The sequence below is a fragment of the Paramormyrops kingsleyae genome, chromosome 24, assembly GCF_048594095.1.
Source record: "Paramormyrops kingsleyae isolate MSU_618 chromosome 24, PKINGS_0.4, whole genome shotgun sequence".
Lineage (NCBI taxonomy): Eukaryota > Metazoa > Chordata > Actinopteri > Osteoglossiformes > Mormyridae > Paramormyrops > Paramormyrops kingsleyae.
This window is the reverse complement of record NC_132820.1, coordinates 10,182,601-10,207,425: the sequence shown is the minus strand read 5'-3', so window position 1 is coordinate 10,207,425 and position 24,825 is coordinate 10,182,601. Positions and strand designations below refer to the sequence as shown.

Sequence of the window (24,825 nt, the reverse complement as noted above, 5' to 3'; positions counted from 1 at the left end):
CTCGTGCTTTTTTCTTGCCTTTCCACATCAGATCTCTATTCGAAATAGAATACTAGAAATAGCTGTTGTCAAAAAAAAAAAGTTTAATTAAAATTGTACTTTTCTTAAACGAATACGCTTAGCTAATGTCCGACTGTAAACGACGGATTTATGTTGCTCCGGTCGGAGGAAGGCTATCTTGCCAGTTGTAAATATATTATTTATGGAACATGATTAGAAGGTTATACATATTTCTTTGAACACGCTTTCTTGAATTAAACATACATCGGGTATGTTACTGTATCTTTGAATGTAGCCCATATGTGTATTCAAAAACATTATATTTTGGATAGGCCTACATGAAAATGCTTACATTCTATTATTAAGTTTGGGAGATAGGCTAATTAAAACATATATTCGGTTTAAATTCAACAAATCATAATGAAGTATAAAGCACAAACAAACGTAAGCCTGTATATCCACATGGTAGTCAAAACGAATCATTTCGACAGATTATGACGCTTTGGAAACAATTTAATTAAAACCATTGATAAAGAGATAAAAAAAGGCGGTAAAACCAGCCACTCCATCACCAAGCAAACATGCGAAGAAATTGCTCAGGAGTCTGGATTTTAAAAACAAGGTTTAGGACTGTGAAGTCAATTTCCCCCGTTTGATGTTTTTTTTTTTCAGAAGACGTATCAGCTGTCAATTATTTAGGCCCGTGTTTACGTTTTTTATAGGAATCATTTAAAACCCGCAGCTGTGAAAGATGCCGCTACGTGAGGACATTTTATTTTATCACCCTTAACGTGGCCCATTATTGTCTATGAACATTCTGAATTAGGTAGGCTATAATACAGTACAAAAGTCATTTTGTCTATCATTTCTGTGATTTGTACAACTTTCCCCTATCCAATAAAATGACCAGGGCTTCGCGCCAGTTGCTGTATAAGTATTTGACACATTCCCTATTGGGCATAGCTAATGTGTCTCAATGTAAATCGCATTTAAAAATATATTACTCAGTGCTGTACTTATATGGGTCACAGTAATCAATCGTATACTTGTAATAAAGATTTGGGGGAAAAAAATATTTATAAACATCCGGAAATCGGCATAATATACGCCGTACGGTGTGATGATACACCGACTCTTAGCTGTGAATCATGTACGTTCTTAAAGCTACTGTTTATCTTAAATTGCATACCACAAACCCAAAGCCTATATTTCAACGTGCTTTTGTATTTTGATTTAAAACCACTTTCGGAAAGCATAGCAATTTTGAGTGTATTGCTGCATTACTGTGCTTTTTATACAAGTCTTCTTGGACTGACCATTAACAATGAAATGTATTGAATACAGGAATTTATTGTATTTGGCTTTTCCAAATGACGTCTTGGTTTTCGCATTTACATTTTATAATGTTTTTTATCAATGCAAAGTGACGCTTGGGTTTTTGGTTTGACAAGGTTATGAATATGTGGTTAGAAAAGTGTACTTCGTCTAGCAGAAAGCCGCGTTTGAGTCACTTCTCATGCAGCATAAATTTTCAGAGCTGTCCCTGGTGCTGAAAACTCTCAGCCTTCGGAGTTCTGCGATATCAATAACAACGATTTAAATCTTCATATTCATTTTTACATATTATAAAAGTTGCATAAAATTTTATTCTTGGCGTTGTGCTGTTTAGCGAGCACTATATAACTGTTTTATTGACGTTCGAATTTTGTGGCCCGTGAAATAACTAATAATTTGCATGTTAGGTAAGGAGTGCGTAAATGGTATTTTGACTTGTCTGTACGCTGAAAACGTCTTAATTTTGTCTCGCGCTCTTCTCTGCCCCTGTATTCAGCCCCTAACTGCGGTTCGCGGCGTGTCACCGGAATAACTAAGATCTCTGTGTGGAAACATTGAGCTCCTAAGAAGACTCAAGCGTCATTAAATAGTAATGCTTCCCACGCCGTTAACTCTTCAGCAACTAGTAATGCAAGCGTGCTGGATTTTAGACCAACCATACGTGAAAGCCTGCAGCGCGGGTCACTTCACATGCGGCGCGTTCTTTGACCATAAAATCTGAAAAAGTTTACAAGGTGACGACATTCAGACAATCTATCGCATTTGCTTAACCAGTATGCCTTTATGGCATTTTCTAAAGTCCATTTTCAACATTTAACCCAATCATTAATTACATTTACTTTTCAATATTTGGAAATTGATTGTTATTTGCTAAGAGTGTGAAGGATAATACATTTTTCAGTGCAGACAGTTGGCCCGGAGTTGTGACCTTTATTTAATATAACGAAAGAAACTTTGTTATTGGTTGAAGTCTCGGGTAAATATTTTGCTGTTTACGACAAACAGTATACACTCTTTAAAAACTATTGCTGTTCATTTTTAATTGATTCGGTGGTTAAATTGAAGTCATAAATCCAAAATATCTTTTAAAGTTTTTGTAATGGTCATTTTCATAAATTTAGTGTGTCTGGTTTGTCTCAATGGTTAACTGAATTAGTCCAGTAATTAAAATAGAAAGTTGTAAAAGTATAATAAAGGTGATTATATGACGATAACGAACCGATGCCTGCATTGTGTTTGTAACAGACGAAAATAGTCCACAAGGTCATTAACATTTTATATATGTGACTAAATGCATGGTTCAATAGAAGGAGGGGTATATTAAAAGTAATACGGCTTTTTTTAAACTTACACGTTTTTGAGTGACAAATTATCGTGGAAACGACAAGGAGTCCCTGACTGGTGCCAAATTGTTTAGGTTTAATAACCTCCGCGTTTGATCAGCCTCTGAGGCGCTGCTCTCATTTATTACTTCTGATTAAATAATCTTCTTAATTACGTCGTCAGGTTTTAATTACCGTCGAATATGCATGTTTTCTTTCTGTGTCTACTCGCGTGCTCAGGAGAGATCAAATTATGCGTGTTTGTTCTTTATTGCCCGCTGTTATTAAAACCAAAAGAAGCAAACGTTACAATGATGTTCCCTTGTTCACCTTGTCAGCATCAATTTGAACTCCGCTCAGTCTCACCTTCATTCATGTATGGCGTTTATAAAACATTGTACGTCGTCGAAAAACTGTGGCAGTTCCCATATAAAAAATGCACATGTGGTATATAACCAAGGTAGGTACTACTTAATTAACGTTATATATTAAAAATCGATTATTGAAAAATGACGGATATTAAGTGTAGCGACATTATATGTTTGGTGTGGTGGTTTTAAACATTTACTGTGTGGAATAAGGCTACGTCTCATCACTAGCAGGTGAAACACACTGATGAGTATATCGGACACTTGTTTACTCTTGAAACATGAGGGGTCAATCATCGATGGAAATGCTCCAGGAAAAAAAAAACATCTGGAAAAAAAAAAGTCTGAACCTCTCGCATCCGTTAATCTACTTTCTACAAGCCTGCCGCCATAACTCGAGCCGAGCGTTCGCGCTGCTATGCTTGCGTTTGCGAGAGAGGAGGAAAACCATAGTAATGTAACAGAGAAACGATTCTCCAAGGCCCCAGGGCTGCACTCAAGACTCGAAGTTCATTAATTTTTTATAGGCAGCGCTTGGCCAAGGTCTATTTATGAAAATGCGCTTTCCGCTTCATGGAAGACACAAGTCAGAAAAGGAACCATCGGGAGGAATGTAAATTTAAGCGTGTAATCATTTATACTTAGGCCTATATATTTCTATCATTTACTTTTAAAAACGTTGAAACAATATGCAGTGGCAGGCGCCACATAAAAGCTCGCCTTCCTCTATTTGACATATATATGGTCTTTCCCCCCCCCCGTCCAGAGTTAATGAATAATGTACACGCTTTAGAAAGAGCTATGCAAATCGCTAGCCTACATGTTCGCATGTACACATATGTGTTTATAGATTGCTTCCCATCCCCCGGTCGGCCGGAGAATAAGTTACACGGTGGATTTTGTTAAGAATAATTCTCGGCCGATACATTTTGACGTATGCATACGCTAAGGTTTCAAATGGCAGGACGTCAGGCGTGCAAGGCTGGCCGTCCAGATGCTGCTGCGTGCATTTTCCGTGCGTCAAATCTTAGTTTCGTGAGACCGCTTTAATTTTGTTTTAGGAAGGAATCTCGAGTTTTCGTATTGTATATGTAATGTTTTTGCGCATGATTGTGTGTTAATATATTTATTTGACCTTGATAACTGGAACTGTTTGAATAAGTTTTACGGAAAGTGAGCGCAATGTTATGACCAAACTATTCAATAAAACTACTGCTGGATTCTGATTAATTCACGCATCGATTATTTTGGATGGACTAACATCTATATGGAATATAAACACAAGATTGAGGTTTAAAATATAACAGTAAATTGTCACAATGCATATGCGCAGTTGACATTATTTTAAATGTCTAAAAACAAAGCTATTCTTTAATTGTAAAGAATCCGGTGGATGCAAACAATTACAGTTGCAAAGAACAGTCCAAAGTGAAAAAATAGACATATGCCCAGCATCATTAAAAAATAAAAACCTAAGGTTAGAACCATTTTTGGGAAATTAAGAGAATTTGTAATGAGACGTCAGTTAATCATTTTTAATTTTATGCGATCGAAATAAAAAATATTCAATTTATCCGTGTTAAAGGCGGCAATTTAATTTAATCTAATGTTATTTAATTAAAAAAAATTATTTTGTAATTTTGTGCAAATATAATATACAGGACCAGTAATAAAGCTTTAATGGAAGTTTTTTCCGTTCACTAAGTAAGTGGCGTTTTCAGTTTTTCCTCTAAATGGCTGAACTGAGTTACTAATCTCCGAGGAACGATGACAGGAGCTGATGTTGTACAACACGGGCGATGCACTGAGCGAAAGGATATCCCTTTCTTAACAAACACATACAAAAATCAATAGTATCATAACAGCCCAGATTCATTATTCATTAATAACGAGTTTTACAGCCCAAAGCCACCTGCTGCATACTGGGTGCCGCTAAGAGACACTGACAGCCGCTCGACCCACTAGACTGTATTCAGGTGCGTTTGGGCGCCGATGTTTACACCAGCCCCATCGCGACCCTGCATTTCTATGCCGAGTGACACTGGCAAGGATGTAGCAAATAGGCCGATATGTGAACAGATGTCACCTGCGCTGGGAGCAACTTTTATAACGATGCCCACCGTTGACGTTTTATCCATTACACTGCATTTTTGCAAAATGCTAATTAAGCGCAGTTTTCGCCAGGAACCGACATGTAAGAGGTGTTTCCGCACACGATGTCGCACCGAGGAAATCGAAAACCCCAAAATGCGTTATTTTATCCTAATCGGAAACATATTGCTTGTTAAACGAAAAACTAATAGGTCTATATTTATAGTCGAAACTGGAATAGGATATGTCGCGCTACGCGACATTTGCACTTCTGTCGCAGTCAGCTTCTCTAAACACAAATAAGTGGTGATTGCCTCAATATATCTGATACAAATATTTTTAAAAAATATATAAAGCTTAACTTTGATTACATTTATTAGGTGATGGATTGAATTACATTTAATCGTCTATTTGGGGAGCTTGTAGTTACTATATCCTTGAGCCTGTAATGTAACGAACCCCATCGTGGAGACAGTCAACTTATTTATGAAGGTTTAAATTAACGTCTCTGTACGTAATGAAAGATAACTTAGTCAATACCTATTTATCCTGAAGTAGTCAGGTAGCATCAGATAAAGTCGGCCGCGTTTCCTGGTCACGTGCACGGAAAGATCAAGTGCATCCGACCAAAACCGACTTGAAACGCCTGACAGAATATTTGATGTATTTTAAAATGCTTTTAGCGTGTTGAGTTTTTAAATTAGCTAATCGTAATAAGTGAAAAATAATAATAAGCACACTATGTTATGTAGGCCCTTTTATTGTTATTGTACTTTTAAAATCATATTCTGTTCTTAGTTTCGAGAACTTTTAAGTATCAGTCGAAAGGGAAATTAAGGCATTAATATCATATTAAACGAAAACGCAAAAGATCTACATATATTATTTTTTAAATAAATCTGACAGTCGTAATAGCTGGCTGAGACCCAGAAAACATCCTGAAAAAAATGTGTAAGGCTAATTTTTCAGCTGCAAAATGACATATGCAACTAAAATTAAAAATAATATTAGTGTACCAGTCACGATTCTTAGTGGCCATAAAAGATAGAGCAGATGAGGTAAAACGTGCATGGTTTATTTAAGATTCTGTCGCGTACACAGACACATTTTAAGCACACCTTCACAAATTAATCAGACAAGTTGTCTTCCGAATAAATTAAGTTCAAATAAATAAGCTTAAAAATAACGATAAATAAACAACAGTTGCTCACTTTAGATTATCTACAAAGTGCACTGAATTTTTAATATGGGAAATTCAATATAGCAAGGTCAGTGTTGGAAATGTCGTCTACCACACCTCCCTCTTCAAATTATAATAATAAGTATTATTATTTGTGGGGGAAATTATGTATTTCGATAGATTTTTGTGTGGGCGTAAGGGAATTCGTACAACATAGCAGTTTCAGTAATTTGATTGTCAATGCGTCCTTGCAGTGAAATTTGCTGAGACAACACTGTTACATGTCTGAGTTACAGGATCGTATAAAATGAAATTTAAAAAAATGAATAAACTACTTGATTTCCTAATTCCAAGACCATGGATGTGGCGAAACTACGGTAATGAGGTAGACACAGCGAAACAGACTGTGTATGTTCGTGTATTTAACGTGCGGTCGCGTGTGTGTTTTTTCGTTCGTATTGCAAGGCATTCGAACGGGTTTTAAAACTATTACATCAAGCTCTACGCCCTACGGGGTAGACCATGCAACGGCGTTATGGCGCGGTGCATCTCCTGAAAACACATAATGTTAACATAATAAGCCCCAATTTTATGCTGAAAACAACAACCGTTTTAAAAAAGAAACTAAACCGTTGCGTTCTTCACACACGTAGGTGCATTGTATTCACAAGTATTTACATGAGTAAATATAAAAAAGTTTTTTTTTGACATGACAGAATAACAATTATTCTTTTTTTCGGCATTTTGTACAATAACTGCTTTTGAGTAACACGGTCGAGCTGTTTTCCTTCTCTGACTCTTCAGAAAGCACGATGGTCGTCTCCTTAACTTATCTTTGTTATAACACATATTTTGTTTCATAACAACAGTATCAAGCTCATGAACTGTGGTTGCGGTTTCAAGTGTTGATCCCATTTTATTATGAATGAAACGCATCTCGCAAGCCTGGGTTATCCGTCTTAGTTTTGCTGTTGTGTTGTCTTTTAAAGTGTATATATTGGATACAGTCTTTGATTTGGCCCTAATGCGTAGCGGAAAACTTCATTCTTTTCTGCTTTTGCCTTTGATTGCAAAACCACACCCGCACGACGTTTTTTTTCAGGTCCAGTTTCTCGGCTATTGCGGCGATCTTCTCCGATGATGGTCTCGGTTGCACGGCAAAGTATGCTTCCAGGGACCGTTTCTCCGGGGCGGCGATAGAGGTGCGTTTTCGCTTTTTATCACCACCGTTAAAAATCTCCGGCTTGGACATTTTCTCCCGCTGAGCCCTCTCGGCCTCTTCCAGCCAAGCTTCGAGTATGGGTTTCAGCGCCACCATGTTGTTGTGCGACAGCGTCAGGGACTCGAACCGACATATAGTGCTTTGGCTGAGGCAACCGACTCCAGGGATTTTGAGATTGGCCAGCGCCGATCCCACGTCAGCCTGCGTGACCCCAAGTTTGATGCGCCTCTGCTTGAAGCGCTCGGCGAAGGACTCCAGCTCTCGGGGGTCGGGTTCGGAGTCGCCGCCGCCCAGGGAGTTGTGCGGGCCCAGGCCGTGCGGGTGCATGTTCATGGTCTGTGGGTGGTGATGCTGCATGTGGTTGATGGCGGACATGTGGGCGTGCGGGTGCGAGGCGGTGGAGCAAACGTCGGAGCCGGGCATGCCCCCCAGAGATATGCCCGGCGTCAGGTGGTCCAGCAGATCGCCCTCCAGGCCCTGTGAAGGCTGGTGATGGTGGTGGGAGCTGAGCACGGACGGGTGGTGAAGGTGAGCCGATGAGGAGGTGGGGGTGCAGGTCATGCCGGTCATGCTGGTCATAGTATGGTAAGTGGCGTCTGGTTTGAAAGGGTGGCCCTTTGGAGTGACGATGTCCACCGCCGCCAGCGCCTCCGCTCTCTGCAGAAGACTTTCATCGAAACCGGCGAAAATGTTTCCCTGCAGCTGTGACAGGAGACAAGGTCGGACGGCTTTAAAAGGCGCCGCAAACGGTGTCACACTGAGCGGCGACCGCGGACGGCAAATTAATTCACGTTTAGTTTACAAACTGAGACGGCCCAGCGCAAAATATGAATCTGTCAGCTGGTAAGCTAAATGTCATGCACAGGGATACGAGGCTATATCGTAAGAGAGTTAACTTTTAAATTTGCCTATTTTGGGATCAAACAAGTTGATGGATATAATTTAAAATAGCACATTTCGGTGCAACAACTTCTCGCTTTACATTACATCGACATCGCCTAAAACGTTTTATCTGAGTCGCAGCGGACCGCTTCATTAAGGATGTCAGATTAATTCGGCTCCTTTATCCAATCCTGTCACCACGCGCACTTTCCAGGGACTTGAATAAGACGGTGTTGGACTTACCGAAGGCGTGGGCAGACAAGCCCTCCGAATAGCCTCTGAACTGGAGTGTAGAGGTGTGTACTTAGGCTCGTGGAGAATCGGATGCATGCTGAAAGGCTGCTTGCTGTTCATGGACATCATGATTGCAAATACCTCGCTGTCCGTCCTCCTTCGCTATTTCTGTTATCCCTCCAGTGAAGGAATCTTCTTCAGAAACGGATGAAAAAAAGCCTGGCAAAACTCCCGTCCAGCAAGTCAGTCAGTTGAGTATTTATTGACTGCTGTCGGGTGTGCGCGTGTGTCGTTGTCTAGTACGGGGCAAATCTTCTCCGGGAGCTATAAAATAACGTGTGTCCGCTGGCCCCGCCCCGCCGGTGGCGTAAATCCGCACCCTTTAACACCCCTTTGAATGTCATTGGAAATTACACTTGCGATCACGCCTCCGGGATGCAGACCTCTTACTTTTTGGTTACTGCTGGTGGGGCAAGATGGGGAGCGTCGCCCCGCCCCCCTAACAGGGTGACACGCCCACATCGTCCTGGATTTGATTGGCTGAACTCCTGTGTCACGCCACGCCCAGCATGCTGTTTCAGGTCGGTAGCCTGTGATGTTTTGCTTTCCTGTGTATCTTAGTGTGTGCGTGTGTGTGTGTGTGTGTGTGTGTGTGCGCGCGCGTGCGTGCGTGTGTGTGAGAGAAAGAGAGGTGCTTTTAAAGAAAACTAGCGGAAGACTTTATGGTAAACTCAGAATACGTATTATTATTTACCATTTGAACTGTTACGGTCTATTTCCTTCATGTTCATGCTATAAAACTATACTCATCAAGATGCCTTCCATGTCTTCATTCTCTTCACAAAGGGTCCTTAACAAGAACAGAAAGCATAAAACTATTAACAAAATGCGAACACTAAGGAGTAACGTATGCTGTTAAAATATCTTAAACAGGTGGCATAAAAGTGGATTCCAAACGGAATATTTGTGGTTCGTGGAAAACTGTTCCAGAAGTATGAGCAGATACATGTCGTAACAGTAGAGCTTTGAGCTTAGCTCATTCACCATCTAATAATAGTTAATTAATTAATTATTCATTCTTTATTTCGATGCACCTCCGCATGTCTTCCTCGTGAGGTAATTATGTACTCGTTTGCTTATAAGTTCAAAGTGAAGCGAGTAGTTGTCATTGTTGACACGCAACAACAAAATGTGCATTTAACTCATATGTGAGATAGTAGGGGGCAGTATCTTGCTCAGGGTACCTTGCTGTTCAGGGATTCAAACCAACAATCTTCTGACTACAAGCACACCTCCCTAAGCATTAGGCTAACAGATAGCGTGTAATTAAATATTAAGCACATTAATTGTAGATGACACCAGTGCGGACTGGCGTGTTCAGAGTGACTCTATGGAGGGTGTCACCCCCTGGTGCCCTACTGTGTAAGACCCCGTAACTGGGTGATGGGCAGGGCGGGGCTTGGAACACCCACAAGTCCGTGCTGCCCTGGGTCATGTTGAGCCAACACTGTCATCGCTCTAATTGGACCCGAAACCGGAGACTTTTACAACGGTGGGGCAACAATGGGGAACTGGTCTCAGGGATGCCGTCTTGGGAAATCTGAGGACAACCCCCACCCCCATCCCTCTCTACACTCCACATCAGATGCACAGAACCCCCTTCATTAATTATACATCGCCCCCTGCTGCCCACGTCAGGAATGGCATTTGGCAGGTTGATGGCGAGATGGTGGCGACAGGTGCGAGATTTGCGAAGGTGGACGGATGGTGAGTGGCTAAGGAGCGTATCAGGGGAAGCAAAAGAGTGGTGAGACCCAACAAGGAATCACTGCAGTCAGTCATTCTGAGACCACCTTGGGCGAAGAAGATGTTGATGCTGATTCTGCATTGGAGTGGATGGAGAACAGGAAGTGGTTCAGAACTTGCTGTTTCTCTTTGCCTGTCCCTCTAAAAACCACTGGGCTCTCCTGCTCTAAAAAATCCTTGTTTCCCCGATTGTCTACAAAACAAGCCCAATTGCCATTAATCGGGTGCTTCTACTAATTAATATTAACGCTGAGATTGAGGACTCATTGTATTAATGAACCGGTAGTATAGTTGTAGTGAAACGAATGCTGAAAGGTCGGCAACCGTGCCGATACGAGGAGGAATCTTCCACGAAAACGAACTGTGCCAGAAAACTTGGGAACTCTCTGAGATGTTATGGTTACTGTGGGCCTTTACGGTGGTTGTTGTGTTCTACCTACAATTCCCATTGGTGCTCAAACTTTGTTCCAGCCCCCTTCAGCCTGCGAAAGGTTCTCCTTTCATTCTCCGGCCCCCGTCCCTCTGGAAGGCCCAGCCAATTTGCCAAACCACGCTTGAGACCTTCCCACGCCGGACCCAGGGGTTTGGCGTTCAGGCGTCCGCCGGTTCACTGTCTTCTTCATTTTTTTTCCCGTCTCCTAGGTCCCCTGCGGCTCTCCTGAATTTTCCATGGCCTGCCTTATGCGGTGCACGTCGCGTTTGATGGCCAGGCTTTCCGAGGCGAGATCAGACATCACGTAAACCCCCCCCTCCCATCCCACCTTGTCCGGTGGCCACCCCATTCACCGGTGGAACGGTCCACTTTGGCAAGGCTCTCGAAGGCTAAGTGAAGGTACTATTCACAGTGGAAATCACATTTCTGCTACGTTGAGCAAATGGACTCGGCCCGGCTGCAGTCAGACAAACACCTTCCTCCTCCCTCCATCTTGTCTTTACTTCCTTTTAATTCTCACACAATTTTTTTTTTTTCCTCATGATCGATCAATTATTGATGTGGTGTAAAATCTAATGTTGCAGATTGTGGCCGCTCCCCGAATCGCCCGCTCCGCGCGGCGGGACACTGAGCATTCGGGGTGTCTAACTACTCACTTTAATGTAATTGCCTTTAGGGTTCCTGGTAAATATTTTATTGACTGCCAGCGCAAATTAAAGATACGGAGCTGGAGGGGAAGCTTGTCCTGCTCCCCCCACCTCTTTGTAGGTGGGGGGCATCCCCGTGCTTGACCCAATTGCACCTGCAGGTGTCGGGACACTGTAGCCGTTTCTATGGGTCCTGTCCCGTAGGGTGAGATGGGCACTAGGGGGCGCTGTGGAGAATGCCATCACCAAATAGTTTTTTAAGCAGAATCCACAAGAATAGTTGTCTCTTTCCATGATCTCAGACACATGGGGATGGAGGGGTGTGTTTGAAGCAGGATAGGAGATGGTGTTGTGTGGGGGGGGGGGGTGGGGGTGAGGCCTGAAAGCCCACTGACCTGTGCTGGGGTAGCGAGCAGAGCAGCAGGGAACAGAAAAACTTCATTAACTGATAGGCCAGGCCTGTATGAGCACTCAAATATACATGAAGCTGCATTCCAGAGCCGATCAAGACGTTAAGTCTGGTTTTGCTTGGGAAGATGACGCTTTTCTGCCTGAATTTCACCTCTCCCGGTGGAAATTTCAAACCTCTCATAGTTTTTATAGCAGCAGAAGTCAAGCAAGAGTTTTCATCTTGGATCCTGCAAGACAGAATGTTTTAAAACCTACTGTGAGCCCAGTGTTTTGCTACCTGTCTCCAAGCTCCACCGATGGTCACCTGACCAGTGGATCTCCCCGAAATATGGATAAGGAGTCGGAGGGGTGTGTCCACAGGCATCAGAATGGGATTTTCAGCACCACTCGGAGCATAAACTTACTGAAACGGTAGCTTGCTGAAACGGGGACTAGTTGAAATAGTGAGATGTTGAAATTGATGAGTCGGTTGAGGTATTAACCTGAAGAATCCGGGCCTTCCTGACACAGCGCCTGGTTTGTAGGGCGCATGGCTAAAGCAGCAGCGAGTTTGGCGGCAGCTTACACTAACGCTCTGTTTAACTGCCTTGTTTTGACGGGGCATGTTGGAAACCGCGGTCTGTGTTTCTCCACTTATTCTCCACTTTCCAGGGAGGTCTGTTCCTCCCACGCTCCCTCGTTCCCTCCACCTCTCCATCTGCCTCTCCATCCCTTCCCTCCGTGTCCCCTGTTTACCTGGCCCTGCCCGTACAGAGTAGATTGGCCCCCGCTTACTCTCAAAAAGCATGGATCGATAGATTAAGTGAGCGTTCATGAATTATGAAGCTTATCCCTACAGTAGCTGGACATAAAGAGCATGCACTTCTGGATTGGCGTGTAAAAGCTTTAAAGTACAGGACTGTTTACTTGTTTCAAAGCATTTCTAGGTGTGGGGATGTACTCCCCGATTTGAGACCACCTTCTCAGCCACCCCGCCCCCCCGTATTCCTTTTCCCCATAGCCAGAGGCAGAACTTTTTTTTGGAGGGGGGGGGGGGAGGGAGTTTGAGGAACACTGTGGAGGTGGGATAAGCCAGGGCAAGGAAGAGCATCCCCATTTGGCTAGAGGATCAAGAACTCCAAATGCCTTACTCCTTGTGATGGGGGTGTGTGTGTGTTGGGGGGGGGGGGGGGTGGCAAGCAGGTACACTTAGCAGCTGTTGCTGATGTGGGGGTCAGTGTTTTCAATCCAGCAATCCCCAAGCACCTAGTGGGATGTGATCCCAATCTCTACCGTATGTCCTGTAAAGTATGCCTATGTGTGACCCCCTATAGCTCCTCCTAAAACATAGAACACAGGCCATTGCTTATGTTGTCCCCCCCCCAGGATGCAACCTACATCCCCCCCCCCCCCCACCCTGCTCTGAGAATAACAGTAGGCAAACAGTACGCAACAGAAACCGGATGGAACGGCTCGGGTTCGATGTGTGCTGCGTCTGCCTGTGTTTACATTTGCATACAAATGCAATAACATCAAAAACTCGCTTTTTTTCCTCTGTTCTACGAGAATAGAAAATCATCTCGAACGGGCAAACAAACAAAGCGTCGTAAATATTCCAGCAAAAACAGAGACATTAATGACATGTACATTTCAATTAAATATGCCTTTTTTTTCTTGAGCTCCAGAAACAAGGGAACAGGGGAAAGTCTTTATCAAAGCGGTTGAGAATAGAATTGACTTTGTTTTGATGGTCTGAGGCGTTTTGAAGACTTTGGGAGAACGTGTGTGAAACAGAGGCGTTTGGTGACAATCAAATGACGATAGTAGAGGAATTGGGGGGGGGGGGGGTCGATTTTGCGCACGTTTGTATAAGTCTTTTTGTCCTTTCTTCTACATTTGGTGAAATATTAATGCATTCGCTACAGGCCATTTGCGTTTATTCATCGAGCTGCAACGCACAGACGAGACTCCCAGTGACATTGGAGCATTGATTTCCCTTATTGCGGGACGACCTGCCTAATTTCGAGACACCACTGGCTCCTCCATGCCCCCATCCCCGACGAGGGTCAACTCACCCATTCTCCAACATTAACCTTAATTACTCATTAATTACTTTTAATTACTTTTTAATTTCAATTACTGCTAAGTTACAGACAAGCTGAAATGGGTAGGGGGTTGTGTGTGTGGGGTGGGGGGGGGGTCTCCTTTTCTCTAAATGACCTGGTTAATGGGGGGGGGGGCAGAAAATAAGAGGGGGAAAATAGGCAATCATTTTGTCCCTGTCGAAATGTGTGGTCCAAGTCCGTCATGAGATTCCCTGTGTTCCTTCTCACCCAGTCTCCCAGTGCTCCCAGTTCTCAGTGTTGGCTAGTCGGGATGCCCTCAGAGTGATGGAGCTGACATGGTGAAATGTGGTGGGGGGGGGGCACTTGGGAGACGGGAGTGTTTGGTGTCGCATGGGGGTCGTCATGGGGACACCAGCTGGTATGGACTGGAGGTAGTGGTGGGGGTAAGATATCCCAGTCCCCTCCCACGGCGGTAACAGGATTAGGCCCCGAAAGCACCCTGCGTCCCTGTGGGCTCCTCCCGCCAGTCCCCCCTGACCACAGCTTAAGGAAGACAGCTTGTTTGTCGAGCCCCAGAGGGCCTGAGGGGCGCCGAGAGCCCCCTGCGAGCAAGAGCCTTCTGGGGTCCCATCAGCAGCATTTGTAAGGAGGGGAGCATGAAGTGCCTGTGTATTACACTCTGTGTGTATTACAGAAATATACCCTGTGCACACTCTCAGTGTGTATTACACTCTGTGTGTATTACAGAAATATACCCTGTGCACACTCTCATTGTGTATTGCACTCTCAGTGTGTATTACAGACCCTGTGCACACTCTCATTGTGTATCGCACTCTCAGTGTGTATTACAGACCCTGTGCACACTCTCAGTGTGTATCGCACTCTCAGTGTGTATTACAGACCCTGTGCACACTCTCAGTGTGTATCGCACTCTCAGTGTGTATTACAGACCCTGTGCACACTCTCAGTGTGTATCGCACTCTCAGTGTGTATTACAGACCCCTTGCACACTCTCAGTGTGTATCGCACTCTCAGTGTGTATTACAGACCCTGTGCACACTCTCAGTGTGTATTGCACTCTCAGTGTGTATTACAGACCCTGTGCACACTCTCAGTGTGTATTGCACTCTCAGTGTGTATTACAGACCCTGTGCACACTCTCAGTGTGTATTACAGACCCTGTGCACACTCTCAGTGTGTATTGCACTCTCAGTGTGTATTACAGACCCTGTGCACACTCTCAGTGTGTATTGCACTCTCAGTGTGTATTACAGACCCTGTGCACGCTTTTGGCCGTGCCGCGGTTTGGGCACTCAGCAGGTATCTCTCCGGTACCGCTGCTGTCTGCTCAGAGGCTCGGCGCCGGTCCCCGACCATGTGAGGTGTAGCGGGACGTGCTCTCTCTCATTACAGCGACAATGAAATAATTATGAACGGCGCAGTGAGACCGCATCTCAGCAATATCTATTGTATTATTTATTCAGTCCCCCTGGTTCACAGGAACACATATAAACCAGGGCTCGTCTCTGACTCTCTCACACCGGCGGATACCTTCAAAGCGGCAGGTTCTGGGGCTGCCTGGCCGACCAGCCCGCTCCCTCTGTCCCTGTCACTGGGGGAGGGACCCATCGACCACTGGCGGGGCCCGGATATCAGGAGCAGCAGGGGCCATGCTGATGCACGGGCACAATTTGGATGCTGGCATTGCTTGGGTGGAGGTGGGGGGGGAGGGGGGGGCCCTGGACATGCATCCCTGCAACAGGTGGATAAAGCTGCTCGTTCCTGGATTTTTTTGGGGCTGGGGTGCAGAGTGTGGAGCTCAGGGAGCATGAGTCGATAGCACTCGTATCCCGCCTGGATGGATGCGCGCACCGGTGAACCTGCGGTGGAAATGCCCCAGATAAATAATAAACACCCCGCCTGGAAACGGCAGCGGGGAGCGGCGAGGTCCTACAGGTGAGTGGCCTGGTCATGTGACGCGGGGGCTGGGGGCGGGGCTTAGCCGGCAGGGGCACCGGGCAAAACCATAAACACAAATTATTTTAAATTACTGTATTAATGTATTTAAGGGTTAATTACCTTGATGAAGTCTCCCTCTCACAGGCAAATTAAGATGTGTTTAATTCCATTAATATGCATATACTATAAATATCATTATTATAGGCTCAGAAGGTTTAATATTGAATGACTAACATTTACAATAATGTTCTTTACTGCTGTTGACGGGACGGCGGTATGAGATTTGGCAGGAGTATATAGGCTTTACTTTACATGAATAGTATGAGAGATATTAATGCACAGAGAAAAGCCAAGAAGGTCTGAATCATTCCGCCTTGGCACCTTTTTGGCCCGATGCGATAATTGAGGGTGAGCGGCCTGGGATGGTGCAGGGTGACCCTTTCAAAGTCAGAGCAGAGTAAAAGTCAGCGGGCTCTGCCGATTCTCTCGGCTGTGGCGTGAGAGGAGGACAGAGAGACAGACCACACAGCAGCAGGGGTGATGTTACCCAGAGAGTCTGGAGCAGCCAGGCGATGTTACCGGTGCGAGACGTGGCTGGAGTCTCTATTTACCTGCGTGTCGGTAACCTAGCAATGGCTCCGAGCTCACGGCAGTGGCTGGATGGACCCCACGCTCGCTCGGTTTGCCCTACGCAGCCGCTAAGGGCGGAGGTGTCGGGGGCCATGCTCGGACCGGACTGGACCGCGGTTCAGAGTGGCTCTCGGTGTCGGAAGGAGGAAGAAGCAGGTGCGCCGCACCTTTAAAGATTAATGACGTACCACGTTCCCTGATTTGTACGTGTGAATTATTAACCATAACCTCACGATTAATTATTTAAATATCCAATTTTGCTCTCTTTCTTCCTCCCGAACAATAACCTTCTCCTGTTGTTTTATTTCGGGAAATCACACGCCGGGTATTTCCCGTGCAGGCACACAAGCCGGGTCCTCAGTGCTCTCCGGGCTAACAGGCGGGTTCGGGTCAGAGTCATGGCCATAAGCATCATCGTTAGCACTTCCGTACAGCTGTGTTGCCCTCTCCTGGGGGGGTGCTTTGAGCGAATGTGGCACTTAAATTAAAAATTATTATTATGAATATTTACAATGATAGGTGACAGGGCAAATTTCACAGCGCAGCACGATATTGGTCTTATGCAGGAGGTTTATTGTCTTTTAATTGGATGAGCCGCCTGTCAGCGGCGACCAGGTGAACTTTGTGACGTACGTCTGCACACCGACTTGGGGAGAAGCTCGTCGACGGCCTCGTTAACGCCCGTCCTGACCCTCGTCCAGTCCTGGGTTAGTCTGTCGGCTAAAAAAATGGAGTGACAGATTTAGGAACCAAGGGGCCTAAATGCAGTAAAAATGACCTGTCAGTCTTTGTTCTTCTCTGGCATCGAACGAACTTCAGAAGCTCGTAAAGACTCGAGGTGGTTAAATACTCGAAATATGACAGCGATCGTCTAAGAGACACAAAACACAGAGCTGGGTCCAACAGAACCTTGTACCTCTGAGCAATGGATTCTGTGTCTGGACTGGGACAGACCCGACCACGGCGGCCCGAGGCAGTTCCCCTGTACAGTGCTGACCTCGCTTACAGGACGTCCTACATTGTTCGGGATGAAAGGGGGGGGGGTGGAGGAAAGGGAGCAGGAAAGAAAGGAGATCATTGTCCGTGTTCTTATTTCACCAAGATGAGAGGGACGGTCGGGTTAGGGATGGGGGGGGGGCAAGTTGGGTGGCTCCGCCCCCTCAGGCTACACGGCCTTACGCTCCCCTTCTTCTGTCTGTCCGCCTACTCTAGGAGAAACCCATGGGAGCTGGGGGGGGGGGGCGTCTTTTAAGGGCCGTCATTTAAATAAGTGTTTGTGGGGGAGGGAGAATGGGAGCAGGTTTTTTTTTCGGGGGGGGGGGGGGGGACGACGACTCTCTAATGCTCCTGTGATCTCCGGCACCCAGCTCACAGCTGCTGCAGCAGCAGGTCCCCCCGCTCCGCCATATGTTCTCTGTGCCGCGCCAATTATCCTCCCCGGAGCGCCCCCCTCCACCCCACAACTCCGCCACACCCCCACTTACGGTCCCAGCCAGCGCAGGGGCTATCGTTGGGGCCAGCTACTGTTACACTACGGCTCTTGCTGCTGTTGCACCCCCCCCCCACCCCCCAAAAAAAAAACCCATCTCAGCCCCCCCCCCCCCCATGCAATCCTCGTGACTTTACGATTCAGTCCGTCCCCTCATCTGTCCCACCAACACGGCTGGAGCAGCCTTTAAATACGACTGGACCCTTTAAGTTAATTAAACTTCAAAAATGGGTAGTAAACAATATATTATCGACAAAACAGATTCCTGCTAGTGACTGAAGCCAAGTCTGCTAGAACAACAAGTTTATTTTTTTTTTAAGTTTTGATTTGTTTAATTTATAAGCTTGAGTCTAAACAAAACGTCAATACTGCAGGTAGTTTTAATGAAACTCTCACCACTTTCTGTCCCATCGCTCTCCTTCCCAGCTACGCATATTTGCACCACTATCACACAGTAATTCTCATACCATTTTTTAAAAAAATATTTTATATTCTTATATTTAGTATATTTTATTACACTCTGTATATTTTTAGATATATCTATTATAATATATACACTCACCTAAATGATTATTAGGAACACCATACTAATACGGTGTTTGACCCCCTTTCGCCTTCAGAACTGCCTTAATTCTACGTGGCATTGATTCAACAAGGTGCTGAACAGAAATGTTGGCCCATATTGATAGGATAGCATCTTGCAGTTGATGGAGATTTGTGGGATGCACATCCAGGGCACGAAGCTCCCGTTCCACCACATCCCAAAGATGCTCTATTGGGTTGAGATCTGGTGACTGTGGGGGCCATTTTAGTACAGTGAACTCATTGTCATGTTCAAGAAACCAATTTGAAATGATTCGAGCTTTGTGACATGGTGCATTATCCTGCTGGAAGTAGCCATCAGAGGATGGGTACATGGTGGTCATAAAGGGATGGACATGGTCAGAAACAATGCTCAGGTAGGCTGTGGCATTTAAACGATGCCCAATTGGCACTAAGGGGCCTAAAGTGTGCCAAGAAAACATCCCCCACACCATTACACCACCACCACCAGCCTGCACAGTGGTAACAAGGCATGATGGATCCATGTTCTCATTTTGTTTACGCCAAATTCTGACTCTACCATTTGAATGTCTCAACAGAAATCGAGACTCATCAGACCAGGCAACATTTTTCCAGTCTTCAACTGTCCAATTTTGGTGAGCTTGTGCAAATTGTAGCCTCTTTTTCCTATTTGTAGTGGAGATGAGTGGTACCCGGTGGGGTCTTCTGCTGTTGTAGCCCATCCGCCTCAAGGTTGTGCGTGTTGTGGCTTCACAAATGCTTTGCTGCATACCTCGGTTGTAACGAGTGGTTATTTCAGTCAAAGTTGCTCTTCTATCAGCTTGAATCAGTCGGCCCATTCTCCTCTGACCTCTAGCATCAACAAGGCATTTTCGCCCACAGGACTGCCGCATCCTGGATGTTTTTCCCTTTGCACACCATTCTTTGTAAACCCTAGAAATGGTTGTGCGTGAAAATCCCAGTAGCTGAGCAGATTGTGAAATACTCAGACCGGCCCGTCTGGCAGCAACAACCATGCCACGCTCAAAATTGCTTAAATCACCTTTCTTTCCCATTCTGACATTCAGTTTGGAGTTCAGGAGATTGTCTTGACCAGGACCACACCCCTAAATGCATTGAAGCAACTGCCATGTGATTGGTTGGTTAGATAATTGCATTAATGAGAAATTGAACAGGTGTTCCTAATAATCCTTTAGGTGAGTGTATATGTCATCTTGTATGAGTAACTCTGACTTTGAATCACAGACACCTAATGATGTAGGAAAGATAGAGCTTGTTGTTGACTGGAGTCAGCTGGGGCAAATTCGGCGTTTTAGCGAATGTCTGAATGAGCTGGCATGTGTGACAGATCAACTGTCAGGCGAAGGTGCACTGCTGTGAAGAGGCTGATGTTTAGTAGGGATGGGGACGGTGTGACATCAGCGGTGTCCACAGGGTGACGTTCACTCTTCGCTCTCTGTTGGCTGTGCTGGGTTACCTGCCGATTATTCACAGGAGGTTCTGCAGGTTCTGTTGTGCTGCCTGGGTGTGACAGGTTGGGGAGCGGAACAGTATCTTACCTGCTCCTGCCTGCTCCCCAAGTGCCCATCCTCCGTTCCCGCGGCGACCCCGTCTCTCTGGCAACAGCAACCCCTACACGACTGTTTACTAAACTTTTCTGCTTGTGAAATATTTATGAGACGAGGGAGGCAGGTTTGGCCCAACAGAGAGGCGTGGGGGGAGGGGGGGGGGTGGCGCGCTGAGGTGATGTTGTCATAAAACAACAGAAAACTGGACAGAGAAAATTGAGGCTGAATCGGGCAGTGGCGGGTTCGAGGCTCTTGGGCCTGAGATAAAGGTGTCCTGAAAGACGCCAGCGATGACCACCCTCAAAAACTGTTTCTGCCATGCCGTGTCAAGCAAAAAAGGGGGCAGGATGAGGGAGAACAGGACAGGATTTGTTTGGTTTGCTGTTGCATCATGATAAGTGGAACAAAATAGATTAATTGCCATTAATATCTTTGCACATCCTCCACATAGTACAGATCGGTCATAGTCTCCAAGTGCATTCTGGGTAATAAATACAGAGTTCTGCGAACATGCTCCTTCCGTATCGATTAAACACCCCCCCCCCCTGTCTGTGTACGCCCCCCCCCCCCCCCCCCCAGCTCACTCCTCACCAAGCCTGGGATCACAGCAGGGGTCAGAGGTCATGGGCGGCACATGTGCTGAGATCCAAGAGGGCAAAGATGGGAGGTGAGCATCATGGGGGTCCACATTCAGAGAGCACCGCCCGCCTGCCCTTACGGACTGACACCCTACTATTACACATAAATTCCCTCATTCATTTTTATATATGATGTCATATATACAGTAGAAATGTTGGCACCTATGTGGTTACTTTTACAAAGGAGTGATGTGAGATTACGCTTGAGCAGGACACAATTTGGAGCAACTGTGTTGTGAAAGGCACTACTTGAAAATGATTTGAATTGAATTGAATTGAATTGAATTTAACTCAGCTAAATTGAATTGAATTGAATTCAACTAAATAGAATTGAATTGAATTGAATTGAACTCAACTAAATTGAATTGAATAGTTAAGACTGGGACTAAGAGTGGCGTAAGAGCAAGTCTGACTAAAACTGACACTTATATCAGGACTAAGTTCAGGACTAAAGTGATGCAGATCAGCATATTTTAAGAGTGTTCTTTATGGTCTTTAATGAAATGTTTATTTATCTTATTTATAAGCAACATGCAAGAGCCAAATTCCCTTCAAGTGTCTGATTGGATGGTGAAATGAGAAATAAACTGAGCGGCGTGCTCATGAATCATTAAGTGGGGTTTGTTTTGTCTTATGAATGTAATTAATGCATAATTAATATTTAAAGATCGCCTCGTTTATCTGATTTTATGTCTTTACCGCTCACCACAACAAGCACGGGAGATGTTACCAAAGAAGGATCGGCAGAAAAGGGAACATTTCGACGCAGATAGAGCCGCGAAGGAGGATAATGAGGTCGGGCTTTAATTAAGACGGTGTTGACGAGGCTCTTTGTCTGGGGACGATTCCCCTGGAGCTGGGGCTGGGGAGGGAAGCTGGGGGGGGGGGGGGGCTGGCATCCATGTTCTGGCGGCCCACTACTGGCAATCGAGATCTGGGTCTGTAAAGACCATGATTCCTTTCTTCAAACAACGGACAGAGGATGGTGACACATTTAGCGGTCCCTGCTTGGAAAAACAAATAAACTTTTTAAGGACATGGAATTTCAAATAATACTGTGTACTGGATAAGTGGCTGTGGAAGATGGATGGATGGATGGATGGATGTATTTTAAAAATATATATTTTTTGGTGTTGGTGCAAAGCCACAAGAAACCTGTTATGCTTTTGAAAGATTTGGTAAAATGGCAAATTTGAGAGTCAGGGCAAAATATTTATTTTGCACTTGAATCCCCCCCCCCGCCCCCCCCCCCCTAAGTCTTACCTGCACACAAAATCACACAACAGCCCCCCCCCCCCCAGCCCACCCCTACCATAGGGGTGGGCGTCTCTGCTGCCCCACACCACATTGTACACATCAACCCCCCCACCTCCATAATTTCAATTTTGAGCTAATCCCCCATCTCTGTGCTCCCCCCATCCCACCTCAAAGGGGCTGTCGTTAAGCCCCTCTTCACATTGCAGTTAAGTACGCACTAAGTAGGCCATTTTCCTGCCATCAATAGGCCTCTGTTGACCTCTGTGGTGGTGGCAGTGGAGTTGGGGGGAGGCGGGGGGGGGCTGTGCTGGTGGGTGGGGGAGGGGTGGAAGGGGTCGGGATCATGAATGGAGGGGCTAGCAGAGTGGAGGGAGTGGGGGTGGTAACCCATGCTATCCACAAACTTATCAGTCTGAAAAACATCTTTCCTTCTGTTTTAGTGTTTGGCTAAATTTTCCTGGTGACTCAGTGCGTAACACTGTAGGTTGTAGGTTCAAATCCCATGCCTCTGTATGTGGAGTTTGCATGTCCTTTGTGTGATTGCAGAGGTATCTTCCACGGTTGTTGCAATCTAATTTTGGGTAAGGGGTCATGGTGCAGTATTGTGTTCAGTGGGGAGGTGGGCTGTATCATAACATTGGTCATTATTGGCAGATAGATAGATAGATAGATAGATAGAGAAACTTTATTAATCCCAAAGGAATTTGCAGGTATACAGTAACAAAACACATTCATTAATAATAATAATAATAATAATAATATTAATAATAAAGAGTAACAGTACAAACAATCAGGCACGTGACCAGTACGGTGTAGGTTCATGTGCAGACAGTATTTTGTTCGATTTTTAGATAATTCAAACTGTCCACATACAAACATGCTAAGGAATACTGAGGAACAGTCGACAATCTCTCTCTCTCTCTCTCTCTCACACACACACACGCGCACACACACACACACACACACACACTGTATCTTTCTGGAGACTCTATCCATTCATTCATTTCTTTGGGCAAAACCCTAATCCAACAGTGACAATCTTACTCATAAGTAACCAAACAAAATATAAGACTTGGCATTTTTAGTTTTTTGATTGCATTTACAGATTTTTCCCTTGTAAGGACTGAAAAAATGCCCCCACAAGGCCTAAGTAACAGGTTTTTACCACATTGTGGGGACATTTGGTCCCCATAATGAAATATATGCATGACCACAAGTACACACACACACACACACACACACAAGTTTCAAGTTTCAAAGACAAGTTTCAGGTTTTATTGTCTGGTGTTCTGAGGAGCACAGTGAATGGTTGTAGGGGAGGGGACAGGTGCATGTGGGACAATAGGACAGATAGCAGTGTGATACAGGACAGACAGCAGTGTGATACAGGACAGACAGCAGTGTGATACAGGACAGACAGCAGGGAGATACAGGACAGACGGCAGCGTGATACAGGAAACACAGCAATGTGATACAGGACATACAACAGGGAGATACAGGACAGACAGCAGGGAGATACAGGACAGACGGCAGCGTGATACAGGACAGACAGCAGGGAGATACAGGACAGACAGCAGCGTGATACAGGACAGACAGCAGTGTGATACAGGACAGACAGCAGTGTGATACAGGACAGACAGCAGGGAGATACAGGACAGACAGCAGGGAGATACAGGACAGACAGCAGCGTGATACAGGAAACACAGCAATGTGATACAGGACATACAGCAGGGAGATACAGGACAGACAGCAGGGAGATACAGGACAGACAGCAGCGTGATACAGGACAGACAGCAGGGAGATACAGGACAGACAGCAGCGTGATACAGGACAGACAGCAGTGTGATACAGGACAGACAGCAGTGTGATACAGGACAGACAGCAGTGTGATATAGGACAGACAGCAGTGTGATACAGGACAGATAGCAGTGTGATACAGGACAGACAGCAGTGTGATATAGGACAGACAGCAGGGAGATACAGGACAGACAGCAGAGAGATACAGGACAGACAGCAGCGTGATATAGGACAGACAGCAGGGAGATACAGGACAGACAGCAGAGAGATACAGGACAGACAGCAGTGTGATACAGGACAGACAGCAGTGTGATACAGGACAGATAGCAGTGTGATACAGGACAGACAGCAGTGTGATACAGGACAGACAGCAGTGTGATACAGGACAGACAGCAGTGTGATACAGGACAGACAGCAGTGTGATACAGGACAGACAGCAACGTGATACAGGACAATCAGCAGTGTGATACAGGACAATCAGCAGTGTGATACAGGACAATCAGCAGTGTGATAAAAGCAAAGGCCGTGCACACACACAGCCACACACACTCGCACGCAGAGCTCCTGGAGCTGCAGGAGACACTGGGTAATGGGTTAATTTAATTCCGCCAGGCAGGGCGCTCTGTCTTGTTGGGAACAATTAGCCGAGAATGGAGTCGTGAATTTTTAATGGTGAGCAAGGTAAAGAAAGGACATGGGGGGGGAGCATGAGCATGTGGGGGTGGGGGTAACCAAGGTGGTCCGGCTCTCTCTCGTGATGTGAAATACCAACAAATTTATTCAGAGTTTAATTCTGCCGTTCAGCTGGGGCTGTTATCTTTTGTTATGTTTGTGGCTCATAACTTCATACATACATATTTTTTTTATGTTACTATGTGTTTTTAAACTAAATGATTCAGGTTCAGTACCTCGCTCAAGGGCACAACAGCAAGGCAATCACTCAAGCC

General features: G+C 45.3%; 1 protein-coding gene and 1 long non-coding RNA gene across 2 annotated transcripts in view; one reads left to right on the top strand and one right to left on the bottom strand.

The window, feature by feature from the left end:
* Positions 1 to 744: 744 nt before the first annotated feature.
* LOC111860835 (uncharacterized) overlaps positions 745 to 24,825 on the top strand; it is a 32,139-nt gene continuing 8,058 nt past the window's right edge. Inside the window, exons 1-2 of the long non-coding RNA XR_002842106.2 lie at positions 745 to 826; positions 11,083 to 11,272. This is a non-coding gene — a long non-coding RNA (uncharacterized lncRNA). The remainder of the gene's footprint in view (positions 827 to 11,082; positions 11,273 to 24,825) is intronic.
* pou4f4 (POU class 4 homeobox 4) lies at positions 6,171 to 8,919 on the bottom strand. Its single transcript, XM_023844886.2, has 2 exons — positions 8,644 to 8,919; positions 6,171 to 8,220 (listed from the first exon to the last, which is right to left on the bottom strand). Exons 1-2 carry the CDS (start codon positions 8,761 to 8,763, stop codon positions 7,318 to 7,320), a joined length of 1,023 nt encoding a protein of 340 aa, XP_023700654.1. The 5' UTR covers positions 8,764 to 8,919; the 3' UTR covers positions 6,171 to 7,317.